Source organism: Corvus moneduloides, chromosome Z (genome assembly GCF_009650955.1).
Source record: "Corvus moneduloides isolate bCorMon1 chromosome Z, bCorMon1.pri, whole genome shotgun sequence".
Taxonomy (NCBI): Eukaryota; Metazoa; Chordata; class Aves; order Passeriformes; family Corvidae; genus Corvus; species Corvus moneduloides.
The window spans coordinates 64,721,989-64,740,769 of record NC_045511.1 but is presented as its reverse complement, the minus strand read 5'-3'; the positions used below and the strand labels follow the sequence as shown (position 1 = coordinate 64,740,769).

Here is an 18,781-nt window from a genome sequence, read left to right as displayed (position 1 = left end):
AGAATAAACAATCCATGATCCTAGATTAAAACTGTAGCAAAGAGGACCATAAGCTGGCATTACAGTATTCAAGAAGTATCCACTCTAGCAGAAACAGATCACATAAAACAAATTCAGACATACTATAGAAATGGAAACCAATGAAGAACAAATAAGGTAGAGACTGTGCTAGAACACATTAAAAATAGCTGCAAGTGGACACACTGTGGATTGGCCCTCACCACCCATCATACATTGTCCACACATAACACCTGTGCTAGTGGTAAATTGCTGTAACTCTCTGTAGCTCAGACTGGAGCCATTCATCTTAGTATGCATAAGGGTAGTAAAAGGAAAAGGATAATGCCAGAGAAAAAGGGATAGATACTAGTAACTACTAGGAAGATAACAACTTTACCTATATTGGTAATAATTACTTTATTTAACAGTTAAGATTTTGATTAGGGTAAAAGTAAATTCTTGGGTCTGCATAAATGGTGTGTTTTGCCAACATAAACCCCACAAATTGCTGTACAAAAAGTTGCTGAAGAACGTGGTTTAGATCCACCAGCAATAGCAATTCTTGTACAATCCCAGCAATTAAAGCCCTTTTTGCCCCATCAGAACGACCAGGTAAATGGCTACATTTGATTCATATGTTACAATTTGTACAAAGAAAGTTCATGTCTAGTATGCGGATCCAATTGACTTCTTAACATAAGTGCAGCAATAATAGTCTTAATAGATTCTGAACAGCCAGGTAAGCCTGTACATGCTATTGCAACAACAATGCACTTTAGTTTCAGGATAGAGCGACATGCTTGACAAGCAAAACTGTTGTTAACTAGAGACAAATGTAGATAACATAGTTCAAATATTCTCGTATCATACAACATATGTGACAAGTTGTGGGCTACACCCCTCGTGTTATTATATTACCTCCAATTATAATAAAACCAAATAACTTCTAAGCATAGACAAATCATGACATAAAATGCATGGAAAGGATTGTGTTATAAGAATACAACAGTTACACCTGACAAAGACTGTGAAATCTGACAAACTTCTTACTTTTATAATGCAAAGAATCAGGTAAGTTTTTCTTGATATATATTGTTAACTGCATCCTTCGTTGCTATTGTATATGGATTTAAATCAATGCTAGTTTGCAAGTGCTGTGTTTTAAAATAAAGGATAATTCTTTTGCAGAATTGTAGAATGGCTTGGGTCAGAAGAGACCTTAAGGATCATCTAGTTCAATTCCCCCCACCACGGGCAGGGACACCTTCTATTAGTCCAGGTTACTCAAAGCTCCATCCAGCCTGGTTTTGAACACTGACAGCGATGGGGCATCCACAACTTCTCTGGATGACCTGTGCCAGTGCCTCACCACCCTCTGAGCCAAGAATTTCTTCATATATTTTGATCTAATCTAATCTAAAGCTCTCCTCATTAGTTTAAAACCATTCCCCCTTTAGCCTACCACTACCTACATAAGAAGGCCCTCTCCCACCTTTTTTTAGGCTTTTAATTACTGGTAGGTCACAATAAGGCTTTTCAGCCTGACCTCATAAGAGAGGTGCTCCAGCCCTCTGGTCATCTTCATAGCCCTCCTCTGGACCTGCTCTAAGAGGTCCATGTCTTTCTAATTGCTGAGGACCCCACAACTGGACACAGCACTGCAGGTGTGGTCTCATGAGAGCAGAGTGGAAGGGGGGGTCTTTTATCAGGCATGCTGTGACAATTTATTCCAGAGATTCCCATATGAATTAATATCTTCACCCTAACTATGGGTTGCAGACTTCTTATGCTATTGCTAGAGCAGTACTGTTGCTTGATAGATTATGGAAGAATCCTGTATTTGATTCTGAGTTAGAATTAAAATTTTGATTTATCATGACCATAAAATACGTCAAACATACAATCATAGAAAGACTACCCAAAATCTGGGGTATAAAAGCATATGGGAAATGTGCTTCACTATATATAGTTTTCAAAAAGTCTGAGTAGAAACACAGACTGGTCCATTCTCCATCAATGAAATTACTATCTTTAGAAAGGCTAATCTTCCTGTAAGTATTGAACAACAAATTGCCCATCTACTACATTGCTGCTCACAACAACATGGATAAAATCTTCTTTGTAGGAGGACAAAACAATCTAGATTTGGCTCACATGCTAAGAAGAGCTTTCTTCTTTTATATCCTATTTACTGATTTTGCAGAAACTGACAGAGGGATTCAGATATAGAAACACAATAAAATAATGGAAACCTGAAGGTTTATAAGCAGTCAGTCACATCTGCTTCTGTTTTTCCCTAGGACTGTAATAAGTAGTGTATTACACTTTTTATACACTGCCAAAAGTCCCAACAGCACATGTAAGAAGTTAAAAGTAATAAAAGAAAAGAGAAACTTGAAAAATAGCTTATTCAAGAATGACCTCTTTTGGAAGTTAACAGCAGACTATCATGATCACAATGACGTTATGCTGCTGTATGTGTAGATAGTATCACTGCCATTTGTAGCACAAGTCCAAAACACAGCCCGGTACTAGCTACTAGGAAGAAAATTAACCTATCCCAGACAAAATCAGTACAATAGGGAAGTCTAATGCATATTTAAAATACATTGTTTAGGATTTACAAGTGGGAAAAAAAGCAGAGAAGACAGTACATGAAAAATTAATAAATCAAAATGTGCTAGTAGAAATGACCAAAGAACACTGTCAAGTGTTAGCATCATATGTCTCTGATCCAAATAATATTACTCTTTTGAACTGCTTTTGGATTACCATCAATAAATAAGTACCTTTAGACAATCAAAAAGCTTTCTAAATTGTAATTCTTTGTAAAGCCAATTACAAAGCAAAAATGGTAAATGAAAAAAAACATGTTGAGAAGATCCTTTCCAACCAACAGTCTACTTTGAGGTTTGAGCCAGTTTCAAAGCTGGTGGTGCTCCAAGCCTGATATTTGACTAGGTTATGTCCAGAAGTCACATGAAATCTGTATTTTTTCTTTAATCTTTCTTAGCTTGTGTATTGAAGAAAGAGACTTGATGTTGGAAAAGCATGTTCAGGAAAGCAGGAAATGCACAATCATGTGCAAAAAAGGTGTTAAAGAAGCAGCAAAAAGAGACTGTTAATTTCCTTCCTCTGCCCTTCCTCATTCCTTTGGAAAAATAAACTGATCTCATTTTATGAAATACAGGCATGAAATTGCATTACTACTTTCTTTAGAAAATAACTACAGCTGCTGCACTTTTCTACCATTTGCCACTAGGATTGCAGCGAGGAAGACAGAAGGCCCTGCCTTTTGTCCTAAGGACAGAAGTTTTACAGTATGTCTTTCAGACAGAACTTACCCATGAACTAGAAGATACTTTTTCAAACAACACTATGCCATACAGGGTGGAACAAAAACAACCACATGAATTCTACTTACACAAAAGTTCTGCCTTAATAAAAACAGTGTGAATTCACAATTTCATCCAAAAAACCTATTCTGACACTAGAAGAACTGTAATTGAATATTTTTTCTTTTCAATTTTTAATATAAAGTAGTTGATAGAATCTAGTTGAAAATATACATTTAACTTCTCATTTTAATGAACATTAAAATTCAGATCATTTTCCAACTTACATAGCTCCATTAGTGTAGACTGTGTCACTTCCCTCCACATACTGAACCTGGGCTGGGTAGACATGCTGTACCTGTTGCACAGTCTGCACTTGCTGTACCTGAAAACAAGAAATCCAGAAGTTTGGGATATCATAAAGAAGTACCAATGCTCCAGTGCACCCAGTGGCTTCTAAACAACACAGAGTATCTCTGTTCTCAAAATTACTAAAGGTATACCACAGCACTGGCAAAGAAAATTACTGTTCTGACACAATATTTGTGCTGTAAGTTTGGTAAACAGAGCCCTAATACTGAAGATGCACACTCACGAAGCATACATATCTTCAGTGCCAAAGACATAACTAACTGGAAAGCATAAGGATGAGATGAAGTGTAACTTTGCTTTGCACCAAGCTGCAGAATTACATTTACTACAGAAGAAAGTATCATTTGATTATATTTATGCTTTTTCTTATTCCTAAGTCCTTTAGGACTTAAGTCCTAAATAGTACAAGCCTTAAAATCATAGCTCAGATATGTTCCAGTAAGTTTAGAAATAAACATTCACAGTAACATGCTTTAGCTCTTGTTTAACTGAAGTTAAATTACACTGATACAAGATCTTTTTTTGCAGTAGTGCTTTGACCCAGTGTACAATTATGGGCCAAACCCCATAGTTTGAGTAACCGCTTTCCCAGAATATTATCAGCTATTAAAAACTTCACCACAACCTGGTTTTACTTCCATGATCAAAACAACAAGAGGCAGTAAGGTATTAATTATCTTCACATATATTGCTAAGGACAGTTACTCATCAATTCCTTTGATTCATACACTATTGTAGGAATGTTTCAGGTTATGCAAATTTTCTCTCCAGTCTTAACTTTTTGTCTTCTGCCACAGTAAAGATGAAGACTTTCATCTTTTACACTTTCCATCTTTCAGAGAAGCCGTATTTTGGTCCAAGAGCAGTCTAGAACCTAAAACATGCAAAAGGGACTTACAGAGACTTCACAGATTGACGCAATTTTACCCAAGGAATTGAATCAAGAAAGTATCAATGCACTTATTTAGTAAATAGATATAACATTAAGTGACAATAATTTTTCTCATATTTATTGTTATAATGCTACTCCAATCTAATCCAGTTCGTTCTAAGGACTGCAAACACTATAATCCCAGATCAGTCTGGGTTTCATGCACTTGATGAACCCCCTTCAAGAGCTCTTTAAAAATATCCTAATCTAATCCTTTCACCTGTGTTGTGTTTTAAAAAGTTCTGCAAATAAGCACGTTTCCTACTTTTTCATGATATTGACTCTGACTGTGAAACAAATAACCTAGATTTTCACAGAAACCTTCCCTTAGGTTGACATTAAAACCTAAAGTCTGAAAAAGAGACAAAACAGCCAAAGTTTAGAATGCAGCTATACTACCATGATGAAAAATCAGATGCTTCTGTCCATTAACAGCAATGAGACAGAACATGATGACTAAAATATCTATTACAATCCAAATTATTCTGACTTCCCACATGAATCATTACATAAATTGAGAAATACACCTAAAATACAATTTCTCACTTCAAAAAGTATACTTTGAAGATGTTTGCTTAATTATTAAGGTAAGATGCAACTGTGTACATTTCATCTCCCAGCAATAATTAGTTATTTTACAGAAAGATTCAGTTCTCAAAGTCAACACAAAAAACTCTGATCAAAATTATGCACATTACTAATACCTTAGAAAATTCTTTGAATTAAAAAACATAAATAGCTGTATTGTGCAAACATCTCCAAAATTAAACTATTTCTATTTCCATCACTTTTGACTTCATAACTTAAATTAATTAAAATCACAGTTTCATGGAATGGGCTTGGATCCAAATCCACTGTAAGAAAGAAAGACCTGTAAGCTTGTCAGTAATTTGTACCTCTCAATATTCAGATCTGCCAAACTCTGACAAATGACCCATTCATGCAGTAATTGGCCAAAATATGTATGTGCTTTATTGTGAAACATACATGCAACTTACTGTGATATTTTTTAAGTTTAACTCTAGGCGTATTTCTTCCTTTTGGGTGAGTCAATTCTACAATCTTCAATCAATGGGAGAAGGGGAGTCATTGTTGATCAGTCTATTACAGAACAACAAACTGATCTACTTGACCTCTACTGCGAGAAAACATCTTGAAAACAGGCTTTGTTCTTAAAACCAGTAGCTTGTCACCTGACATGTAATGGATATGCCCCATTTTCTCTCAGTAGCACAGCTGGGGAAACACTGTGGAAATGATGCTGTTGTCAGTATGAATTCCATGTTCTCATCCAATTACTCCCAAAATGCACTTTGTTCCCTATTCACACACATTGAATATGGCTTAGTTCCTATTAAAAATAACCCATACTATTTTTCTATTAATAAAGGAGATGTGATTTTCTCCCTGTAACCTGCATATACTGATAAAATGGAACTCTGTATTGTGTACAAACACAGCACTAAAACAGAGAGGTCACATTCCCATTCTATACAAGGCATTATATTCTCCCATTATTCTTGAATACAAGCTGCTGCCCATCTCAAAAACATCAGATTCTGCACAGTGCAAGACCTTTCCCGCAGAACTGAAATGATACTGCAGGGACAAGGTGTGTACAGTGCATCAACGTTTGCTGTCTATTGGACAGGAAACTGTAAAATTCCAATATGTGCTTATCTTCTAATTTGGAGTGAGAACAACGAAAAATTAATTTACCATGAAACAAAATACTAAGATCTCTTAAAATTAAAATTTTCATCGCTTAATTTCAATTTTCCAGCAGTTTTTATGAAAGTTCTTTACTAGCCTAATATGTAGTACTACTAGAAACTTCAGGACTGTTTATGCATAGAAAGTAACTTTTTAAAACCAACATTTAAGAATGGATATGCTACACTGCTATTAAAACATTTTATCTAGTTTTGAAAATCAAAATGTTCTTCCTTTAACACTGAAGTTCAATAAAAGAGGGCCACTGAATTAGTTTAATTTCTTTCCAATACAGTAATGAAAAAAGTTTACAAAAAAACTTACTTTGCTTCAGCTTCTCTGAAACTCAGTACTGCTACAGTTAAATTCAATATCCTGCCAAAGGAAGCTGTAGTCACCACATGGTATTGCAATGTACTAACAACTTTAGGGTGGAGAAGGTAAGAGGCAAATATTTTTCCTGTCAAGCTATGATAAATAAAATAAATAAGGAGCCTTTGGGATAGCCTTCTATTTGAAAATACTGCCATGCTGAAAATCTTTGTTATATGATATTTCCACTACTTTTATTTCCTATTTTACTTCCTTTTAAATATTTTCATGGGAATTAAATCTAGTGCCTCTGAAATTTCTTTTTAATCTTCAACAGAAAGAAATGAAATGTGTATATTTACTCTCTATGACCACAAAATTATTTGAGAGAAGTTGGTTATGAGGAAACAGAACACCAGGAAAATATGTGGAAAATATGAAAAAATTTTTTCTCTTCACTTCTGTTTTATTTGTCATTATCCTTTCACCATTTATTATGCTGTTTAAGGAGTGATATCAGCTAAGTCATGTAGTTTTTGAGGCAGAGCAGAAATTGTTGACTACTCTCCCAGTGTTTTCCAGAGACCTAAACCCAAATGGCCTTCCTGTATTAAAAAATACTTCATTAATTAATTGAAGTGGGCTGAAAATAGAAAACACAATAAAATATTTAGTAAAGAGCAAGTTCAAAGTACGCAAGTTCAAAATTTGTATGTTGTAGGGTGGACTGGTGAACTAGCCATGGTAATTTTCATTATTGTCTGGCTGGAAAACAGAAAATTAACAAACTCTTATAGGAATTTTTGACTTAAATAAGGTCAGACAGTAGATCTTTCAACTCTCTTGCTTCCATGACTCTAACCTGAAATAAAAAGCTGGAATAGGATTAGAATCAAGCAGCTGAAATGTTGCAGGACAACAAGGGGAGAATTTACTAGCTGAAGAAGAAGAAAAAAGCAAAAATAAATTATATTCTTAATCATACTACCTCAGAGGAACAAATGAGGGACTAAGCTATATTTTATCTATGAAACTTTGTCAACAAAAATAAAGTGCATAAAAGCATACTGAAATGCTGAAATTACACTGAAACATAAAACAAAGTATAAGAAGTGAACTTTGATTTCCAATAAAAAGTGCTTCTGTTCAAAGTACTACTAAGCAAAGACTAGAACAACAGAGCTATATATATATATAAGGATTTTTAAATTCCATTTTAAAAAGAACATATAATTATCCACGGTGTCTTTGCAAACAGCTTGGATGTGCAACATTTTCTCTCCTTGGAGATAAAAATAATTTTTTTCCTTCATTAGTATGTATTACTTTTGGCAAGTAACATATAAATAGCACATGCTGTAATATTCTAAGCACATTCATATTTATATAATGGTTAATGTCAGCTCATGATTATGTGTTTCATATGCTAAACATGATTTTGCATTAAGAGCAATTTTGATTAGCAGAAGTCTGCAGCTCCAGTTAATGAATGATAGAATGCTTTGTGAAAGCAACGGCCACTGAGTACACTGACTATGAGGAAATGCTTTGCCCAACTTCAGACGTATGAATACATTTTTATAAAATAGCCTATTTTTAGTTTTATTTCTCCAATTCTTCCATATTACACGGCATAAACTACAAAGTGAGTTTAATTTTGAGTCCTTAGAAGCTTACTGCACTGTGCTGAAGACTGCCTCTTGAAAAAGCACTGATATATGAATGAAAAATCCCTGTATTCAAGGAAACAAAAGACTAAGATAATTCTTCAGGCTATTTAAACAGAATTTAATTACACTCCCACATTTTTGGTTTTACTGTTGTTGCTTTTTGCTTATTATTGCCCTCTATCCCATCTCAACAGTGACTTCTGCTATGTTGCATGAAACCAGCTGCCACTAGTGCCACTTTTACAAGAGGACAAATCCAGGTTTTCATAAATGGTACCTGTATTGTTCCTATTCTTGGAGCATTAAAGCAGACTTTTATGAGATTCCGTATCAGTAACAGCTATATGGAAATTAGGGATTTGTTTAGCTGAAAATATTAAAAGTTAGTATTTTGTTGTTTGTTCAAAAGACAGGATGCCTGAGTACTAACACAGCTGAAGCTCTAGAGAAGGCTCTTAGTCTACCCTTCCACTTATTCAGCTTGCTCTTCTTCAGGGCAAAAATATTTCATTTTGAAAAAAATGTATGTTTTGTGTTCATAAAAGAAACATGATGTCATGAAATCAATCCCAAATTAATGCATTCACAAAATGTCATTTAAATATGGTGTATATACAGGAACAGAAACACAGCAAACAGAGACCTCCCCAGAAAAATGAAATTCTATACATTGCTTTAATATTCACTAAAAATAAATTCATCTAAAATTGCATTATTCACTAGAAAGCACTAATAAATTACAGCAAATCATAATATGGAAGTTTCAGCTTACATCAAATTGTTCTATGTACATGGATACTCATGCTACAGTATCCTTGAATTTAACAAAATCCCAGAAGTGTCCCACTGTTTTTAGCAACGTATATTCACAAGATAATATAATAAAATTTTGAATATTCACACATAATCTGGATACAGCTGAAATTAAGCACGTCCCTTATAAACCATAGGGAAAAAAAGAAACCATACTATTGCCTAAAACCTTCTCTCCAGCTTTCAACATTGGTAACTTTGAATGTGCAGAAATAATAAGGCCTCCCTCTGCCATCAAAAGAATGTCTTTACTAAAATAACCAGTATAATGGCTCTTTCTCCTAATTCTTTTTAGGCAAATTGGCCCATTCCTACCAAATGCACATAGAGACAATATTAACTTTAGTCCAATGCAATCTATACACAGATAATTCCTCAGCACAGATCATCATCACACCTGCAATTTCCTCAACACAGCAATTGTTTTTATATTTGCTATTCCTTTTTTTTTTTTAAACCCTACAATTGAAATTACCTATCCCACCTACATTCTTCATCACGTTTCCTGCTGGCATACCATTTTCACATCTTCACTCTTCCCTTCATCCTCAGTACTTCCATAATCTAATTATCTCTCTACACATATCTCCCATAGTGTTTCAATCACTGCAGTACTGTCTGCATTGGATTTCCCAATATTCTTATTGGATCTTCAATCTCTGATCCTTTCGATTTCCTTTCTCAAACATTGTGCCAATTATACAGTCGGTGTTAAGAGTCAGTCAGAAAAGTATAATTTAGTATGTACACAGGGAAAAATAATCCAATATAATGATGGTGTATTCAATGCAAGGTGATACTCAGAAGTAGCAGTACTAAAGGAACATATGTAAAGGTGTTCAGGAACAGTTTTACACACTCAGGGCAACAAAAAGTACTGTTTGCTGTTCTCCATAAGGTATAATCGAAGAAAAAAACCAATCTGGTCCTTGGCTTCTATGTTTTGACACAAGTGTAACATTATTAAAGGACAACTACCATAAATTCAGAAAAGATATAGACAGTTGGTGACAAAGATTAATGCATTATTTATGTGGGAAAATATGTTAAGGAAACTTCCCAGTCTGACCATTCATGAGACTCTCTGTCAGTGACACTCCCAATGCAGAGATTTCAACTACTGGGCCTGAGGCCCCTTCACAGTGGGCAGCCCCAGTCAACGAACAAGGAGCCTATTCTATCCTAGAAGTTTTCAAAAAGGTAGAAACTTTGCACTAACAAAGTTTACAAATGCCAAAGTCCTGGTCATTCTTCATTTTGCTCTAAGAATAGAACACAAATGCATAGAACCTAACCTTACAGTTCAATTAATACAATTACTAGAACTGCTATAAAGTGTCCTATATGGCACTAATTGGTTTCCAGTTTTCAGTCCCTCACACTGACCAGTACTTCACAAATTCAGTATGCAATATTAGCCCATTGGATGTATATCCGATATGCTGAAAACAAGCAACCATGTAGCCCTAACAAACTGCCATCTTGTATCTGAAAAACTGAAATACAGGAATAGCAAAGAACAAGTCATATAAACTACGTCTATTAAACATCTGTCATGAAAGAAGATAAAAATCAAACAAATTATCCAGATTGTATTTCACAAAGAAAAAAAGTCTTTTACTCACAAACTTTACAAAAGTTATAGACAAAATCTCCTAGAAAAGTTAGCTAAGTTCAAGCATCATACTATAGAGCAATAGAACTACGAGGCATTACAAACTGAGTCTACACAGCAAGAAAAAAATATTAGTGAAATGTATGAGACTGTGAGACACATATATAAAAATGCACTGGAATTTAAGAACTCAACAAATGCTGAAGAGTTTAATTTAGAGAAAAGTGCTCCACCAGCACAGAAACAAATGGCACTATTTAATAAAATATGTCTAGTTCTCATATTACTGATTAGGAAAACGTGAAGTCAGTTTTGATGAAAAACAACATCAGATGTCATCCAGAATACCCATCACATGGACAGCTAATTTCCGTGTTTTCTGGAAAAATCCTGGACAGCCAACATGACTTTCACATTGAGTCCCCATTTTCTACCTCCACACTTTTCCTTTTTAGCACCCCATTTTCTTCTGCCACCATTTCCTCTAAAGCCTATGGGTGCTGCACAGGAGTAACCACCTCATGTAACAGAAGAGTGCACTGTGCTGACTGCTACACAAGTCTTCTTCCTTCCCTGGCAAATGTACATTATGAATTATTGATTGTCATACCATAAAAATCTTCATGACATTGTGCAGGGAGTGACACTCTGCGGGGAGTCAAGCCTAGAGGTGCAAAGGACAGTGCTTTTCATATTTACATTTGTATTGCACTTACTTGGACATCCAAATGGATGAAGAAATTATGTAGTCAATAACTTCAGAAACATATGCATTTTTTAAAGGAAAAAATGTAAATAGTAACATAAAGCAAACTTCTGTGAGCTACTTCATGAATTATATAATAAATAACAGTTAGAATCATGTATGAGTACTACCAGAGCTTGTCAGATGTTCTAGTTAAGGAACAGATCCTGAAAATAGCTTGCTTTTCTCTGGTTATTTTAATTTCAGCAAACTAAAATTGCTAAAAGTAGAGCAAAAGTTCCTTTAGCAGTCTTGCACAAAACCAAGTTCCTCATTATATTGTAAAGAACTATTATTTGGAATTTTTTTAAATCTCAAAATTAACAGCCACGTACCTGTTGCTGAACTGGTACTTGCTGTACTACCTGTGTGGGCACTGCTGCCTGGCCAGCCACAGATGTCTGTAAAGTCACAGTCGAACCTGTATCTGCCCCAGTCTCTGATGTCTGCATGGTGATCTCTGAGTAAAATTAAGACATAAAATCAAAAGGTTAGTGCATAAATGTTTTTATTTTGTCACTTACATTAGCATACTATTTTGTCCTTTATCTCTGTTAATATTTTAAAATTAGCTAATACCAACCTTGTTATGAGCCCAAAGATTTTTTTCCCCCTACTAGCACACAAGTTTGTATAAACAGGGTTTTATATTACTTTTATCTTACTTATATTTGAAATATCTTTTGTTTACATATGAAGAAACGTCACTTATCTGAGCTTTGTCACTTTAGGAATAATTCAGAAAAATCAGCAGCAGATCTTCTCTCAGCTCATAAATAACTGCTCAGCGTTCAAAACCATTTTTTTCTCTGGCTTACTGAATTACACTAAAGTCTCTATACAATAAAATTCAAAGCTGAACTTGAAGCAGGCCACAGAATGAAGGGCTCTACTCTGGAAAGCAAACTCTGAAAAGCATCTAATGAGTCATAGTGAAAAAACAACTCAAATAACATTCTTTAGTAGAAAGCATTAAAGCAATCACTGTATTTAAAATCTAATAAGAAACTTTTTGACACTAAAACCACATAGAAATACATAAACGGTAGAAAAGTACCTATGATCATGGCTCTGACATTCAAATGGAATGACAAAATTTGGGCAGAATAAAGAAATGGTTCAAGAATCAAGGAAAATGCCTGACATTAAGAAAACTTATCAGAAAGACAACCAAGAGTGACATCCCTTCATAGGAAACACATATTCTGAGTTGCAGAGTCCTCAATTTTGCACAGCCAAAATGACAATACAATTGACTGGTGACAAACCAAAATGAATTCAAAATTGTGAATCAGCCTTTTATTCCCCCCTTAAATTTCTTTTAAGCAGTGGATGATTAACCAGTGAAAATAATAAACAGAAGAGGCAGGTTCTTTTTCATCTTCAAAACAGAAGGCTGTATGTTTCTGTGAAGAACTACAGTGAACAAACGCAAATTACTAGTCTGTAAACCGAATGTTCTGTGAGAAATTTCACTGCCTTTAGTCACTATTAATCTGTATTAGCTACAGAATACTTTGGCAATCTGAGAACCACTGTCACTAAAAATGAGTAGCTTTATCATGCACAATAAAAGAGATTTATATGAAAAAAAATCTAATAGGTACTTTGAATGACCTATGCAAGTGATTTTTTTTCAATTTAACTTATGAGACCCAGATGGCTGACAGTGAAGAAACTGGACTTTAATGCCTACCACCACCACCACCACCAAATAACAAGCTCCCCTAAAAATCCTACAATATTTTTTGAAACAAAACCATAATAAAAAATTCAGGGACATGCCACTAGATAGCAGGAGAAATTAATTACTGTACCAAAAAAATTTCAGTGTTCTCCTTGTTTGACAACAGAACCAGCTGTCAACAGCAAACTTTCCTTTCAAGGCTGGGTTCCACAGCAGTTTAAGCTGATTTAAGGCTGGGTTTCTGCAGTTCCTCCCTCCAACTATCTCTAATTCACTTTGAATTCAAACGTAGCCACTGCAGAGCAGAAAACAGGTATATAAATATGGTATGAGGTCAGGCAATAGGGCCAGGACCTTGCCAGTTGGGACCATTCTTGGTTTAAACTCCAGGAAACCATGCCTATGGCACACCTGATTGATTTAAATGCTTCTTCCGAAATATTCAGAAAGACTGATAAATCCTTGAAATTTAAATTCTGATAAAGTCTGATTAATCAATAGACTCTCAAGAGTTTCATGTTAACTGAACCCTCTACTTTTAAGCAGTGGATGCACTTCAGGACCCAGCACACCTGACAAAAATCAGGATACAAAAGAAAATAATTCCCCTCTGCAGCTGGAAGGGAGGAGGTAGAGAATCAGGAATAAAGTTAAGCCTGGGAGGAAGTGGAGGGTGAGGGGAAAGTGTTTCGAAGATTTAGGCTTATTTCCTACTATCCTACCCTGATCTGATTGGCAATAAATTAAAATAATTTTCCTCAAGTCGAGTCTGTTTTGCCTGTTGTGGTAATTGGTGAGCAATCTTTCCCTGTTATCTGAGCTTTTAGTTGTATTTTCTCTCCCTTGTCCAGCTGAGGACTGGAGTGATAGTGCTTTTGGTGAGCACCTGGCATTCAACCAGGACTGCTTCCATTGTTCTGGTTTAGGTCTCCATCCTAAATGCAAAGTTTTATTATAGTTCAGTACACTGTACAGATTTTTCCGTCTAGGTGCCATACAATATGGTTTGATGGTTAACCTTAAGTATATTCCTATTTACTGGAAGTTTTTCTAGCATCACATCCGTGATGCAGTCAGTGTTATTCTTTTACACTGCATCAATATGGAGAACACAATTTTATAATAGTACTGGTTTTGGCTGGGGTAGAATTAACCTTCATTACAGTGGCTGGCATGGGGCTGTGTTTTGGATTTGTGCTGAACTCAGGGCTGGTAATACAGAGATGTTTTTGCTGTTGCTGAGCAGGGCTTGCACAGAGCCGAGGCTGTTTCTGCTTTTGGTACTGCCACACTGGGGAGGGGACTGGGGGTGCTTAGGAGCTTGGGAGGAGACAGAGCCTGGACAGGTGACCCCAACTGACCAAAGGGATATTCCAGACCCTGTGGCACCATGCTCAGTGTATAAAGTGGGAAGAAGAAGGAGAAAGGGGGGGGGGACATTTGGAGGGATGTTGTTTGTCTTCCCAAGTCACTGTTACGTGTGATGGGGCCCTGCTCTCCTGGAGATGGCCGAACACCTGCCAGCTCACGGGAAGCACTGAATTAATTCCATGTTTTCCCTTGCTTGTGCGTGTGGCTTTTGCTTTCCCTATTAAACTTTTTTTATCTCAACCCCTGAGCTCTCCAGCTTTTTATCCTTCTGACTCTCTCCTCAGTCTCGCTGGTGGGAGAGTGAGTGAGTGGCTATGGGGGCTCGGCTGCTGTCTGGGATTAAAGCCACAAAAATAATCTAAATGAAGACTCTCCCATTTTTTCACTGACAGTCTATGTAAGCAAAGGAAGTGAATATTACAGCAGAAAAGACGTCATCCTTGCCTAATTGGACCGTCAGGTGTATGACAAGCAACAGATGAATGTTTGACAAGGCCCTTTTTATTCTGCCTAATTAAGCAGTTGGACACACCCGTCTGCTAATGGTATTGCTTTGTATAGCCAGCGCTTGTTGCACGATGTGACTGTAACAAGCTAAACAGGCCACATTCTGAAAGAAGACTAATTAACCCCTCCAAGTGGGAAAAGATACTGTCGGGACCCAGCTGCTGAACGCAACAAGGTTAGTATTTCCTCAGTGTAATGGGCAGAATTTAGGCAAAGCTGCTATGCTGAAAATTACTCCTCTCCTATATATTCTGTGGAGTTTAATGTTGTCTGTTAAATTCCTAAAGATTTTTTTTTAATATAACCGAATTCTCAGTTGGAATCCTTCTGTTTTCTAGACTTGAAATATGAAGACAGAATGATTTAAGAGTCTAACTTGCTCTATTACTTATCAAATGAGATTGTTAAAATGTGTCAGATTACTGTTTATTTTGTTCCTGGACTACTTCACACTGAACTAATTCACTCTTTTAAGCAACCAGAGTTTGCAAAGTTTTGTTCAGCTACATATGCCTTATTGTCTAGATCAAATAATGTAGCAGGCTTTAATTCAATGCAGAAAATGAAAGCCTGTAATTTACTTTCAAGTGCAGCAGGAAATTTCTTTTTTCTCCTCCAGAAGCCTAAACAAAACATCACAGAAGGTAAACTGAACTAGATCTCGTAATCACATGCAGTAATGGCAGGCTTTTAATAGTCAGAATAAAAGACTAATCTTAAGATCTTATCTATTTATAATGATGAATAGCCAATATACTAATTAAGAATTTGCAGCAACATAATGTGTTTCACAATAAAGGAAAACTTCTCAGAACATTAAGTTTCAACAATTAATACAGAATGCTTGGTTCCTGAACAAGAGTATAAATGGAAATAATTTTCAGTAATACACTAGTTTCACATAAGCATTCCTTTTCAATTTTTGTATAAACAAAAATTTTACGAATAATTGCCTTCATAATTGTGCGGTGTTAGCTACAAAGCAGAAAACAGATTACACAAGCTATTCACAGAGGAAGAACAGAATATTACAAATAGTTTCTAGATACTAACGTATTTTCATGTTAGAACCCCAGTTTCTTACTAAACACTGCTTGATTGTTTGTCATCTCCCAAGGTTTTTTGCAATACCAAAGTAGGCAGCTGAACTCTGCCTGATATTAGTACTAGATGCTAAATATTGCAGTTAGTAGTACAAATGTCTTTACTCTTTTTTTCAGCTTTTCACAGATTTATGGAGGAGTAATAGTTAACTGAGTGGCACAGATAGAAGCAGTCTCTCTGGATTTAGGTATATACTTTCCAGTAATAAAACCCTGTAAAAGAGTAACAAACAGAAGGGTGAAATATAGAGATACACACTGGAAGGGACCTGTTCAAATGGAAACTCGTGGCAATTCCTTCAAAGAAGTTCATAATATAAAAAGCATTGTCTTGACAATCAGTTTACTAAGTACCTAGGAACAGTACTAGTCAACAACAGTCATAATGAAATTCCGTATTACCAGCAGACCACAGCACATGGCTGCTTAGACTGAATGACTACTTCATGACTCTCTCACTTTGATCTACCTAATTTTACCTTCAAAATCATCAAAATTGTATTCACTCTTGCAGGAAAATTAGTATTACACAGGAGCCCTACCCAACAGTACACACCAGCAACAACATTACATTCACAAACAGGATAAAGCTTCTCAAAATTTTTGTTGTGAGAAAACTAGCAAACCATCAAACAATTACATTTATGTTCTTCTAAAACTAAATTAGTTTGTCCACTAGAGATTCTGTGAGTAGAAGAGTCCAAGTGGTGTTTTCCTTCATCCTGGGTGAAAGGGTGTGAGGAAGAGGGCACTGATACTGCACATCAACACTTGGTTGTAGAACCGGAATTGGCAAACAGGGCTTTGGTTTTTATGACCACAGGGCTTTCTCTGAGGTCAACAACAGCTTAGGAGAGATGGGATGCACCTCATTAATTGGGGCAGAGATATTTTTGCCAGCAGGATGTGATATGGGGAGGGAAAGAGTTTCCAGCAGCCCTATGAAGGTTGGACAAGCAAAGGCCTGGGGTGACATGAATGAAAGGCAACACATAATCAAAAAGGGAGGCTTAAGCAGGGTCACCTCAAGCATGTGCATGTGAACAAGGAAGCAACCAAAGAGCATGTTTATGAGGAAGCCACACAGACCTTCCTTCAGAAATCAGCATGCTGAACTGCTTTTCTGAAGAGCTCATATGTGAAGGGGTGTACAGTGGCCTCACACTCAGCATGGTGAATAAACGTGAGGAAGAGAGACCTCTGTGCACTTGCAGGACTATCGTCCTGTTGGGATGACAGTGATGTGCTGGGATAGCAAACATAACTGAGCGACAGCAATGGAGGGACATAAGCGATCTGACCTTAGTTTGTTCTTTCAGAAATAAAAATGTCTTTAGGAAACAATCTAGGATGAAATTCACAGGAACTTCTTGTTGGCATGGTGTTTTGTAGTGTTTAACCAGAAACAAGTTTAGATAAAGAATTAAATAAATTACAGAACACTTCTACAAGTTTACTGTGCTTTCTAAGCTGATATTTACACTGCTAAGTCTAGTATATTATGGCTTTTAATTCACAGTTAGTTGAGTATTATCCATCTTTAATAGTACTCAGATACTTTTCAGATACTGAGGCATCTGTCTTTATTATATTAGCATAACTGTCATCGGCTGGAATGAGCATGTTCACAATCTCCCAAAAATATCTGTATGCAGCATTATACTTACAATATCAAATGAAATTTCTAAGGCACTAACGATAGCAGCAAAATTAATTATAAAGTCTAACATATATAATGCTACTTCTTCACACCTTTCAGAATTATTGACAACAAAATGTATTTTGATTACTTTCTGAGGAAGAATATGAAAGCAGGAGAACTACCTGAACAAACCAGCTTTTTTTGCTTCTGTATCATTTATACAGTTATGAAAGGAGATCTCTAGGTTGCTTCAGAAGTGAGTTATGGGTATTTGGGTGGGGTTTTTCTCTGAGTATGATATTGTGCTGCAGTCCTTTCATCGAAAGACTGAATGTGCAACTGATAATAATGAAATAAAGGAAGGAAAAAGTGATGTCAAAATGGAGATTATATTTATTTTGACCACTCAGTAGATCAAAACATAAAATTTAAAAGTTAAAACATTATATCTGGAAAAATCTACTTTATTAACAGAATGAGCAGTATTAAAGGAAACGGCTTATGCTCTCCATGTGTCACCTCTGTGTTACAAATTTTGTGATTCTTACTGTTGGACTTTTGCCAAATGACAGTACAGTCCCAGAGACCGGAAGGGATCTGCTCAAGCAGTGCTACCTACAGGCTTCTACCCATCTGCCCAGGACCACATCCAGGTGATTTTGGAATATAGCCGAGAAAAGGAACTCCACAGCCTCTATGGACAACCTATGCCCATTCTTGGACAGCCTCACAGTAAAAACCTTTGGTTCAGGTTGAGAGAGGACCACCTGTTATTGCCTCTTTTACCTACACTTGGCACCACTGAAAAGAGTCAGCTCTGCCTTAGTCCACATCATAACTTAACACTTAAAATGTTGTGATATTAGTAATACACTGACATGTTTCCAATGCTTCATTTAGCCATTTCATCACCAGGTACAAGAAAAAGGAAACAATTCATGCCTGAATTATTGCCCCAATGGCTG

At 36.1% G+C, this 18,781-nt stretch overlaps 1 protein-coding gene across 4 annotated transcripts in view; it reads right to left on the bottom strand.

Moving 5' to 3' along the window:
• Window positions 1–18,781, bottom strand: part of RFX3 (regulatory factor X3) — a 114,453-nt gene that overhangs the window by 46,270 nt on the left and 49,402 nt on the right. For all 4 annotated transcript variants that reach the window (XM_032095701.1, XM_032095698.1, XM_032095700.1 and 1 more), the window contains exons 2-3: window positions 11,842–11,966; window positions 3,623–3,720 (exon numbers count right to left, since the gene is read on the bottom strand). In XM_032095701.1, coding sequence (XP_031951592.1) covers window positions 3,623–3,720; window positions 11,842–11,958 — 215 coding nt within the window. In that variant the 5' untranslated portion in view covers window positions 11,959–11,966. The remainder of the gene's footprint in view (window positions 1–3,622; window positions 3,721–11,841; window positions 11,967–18,781) is intronic.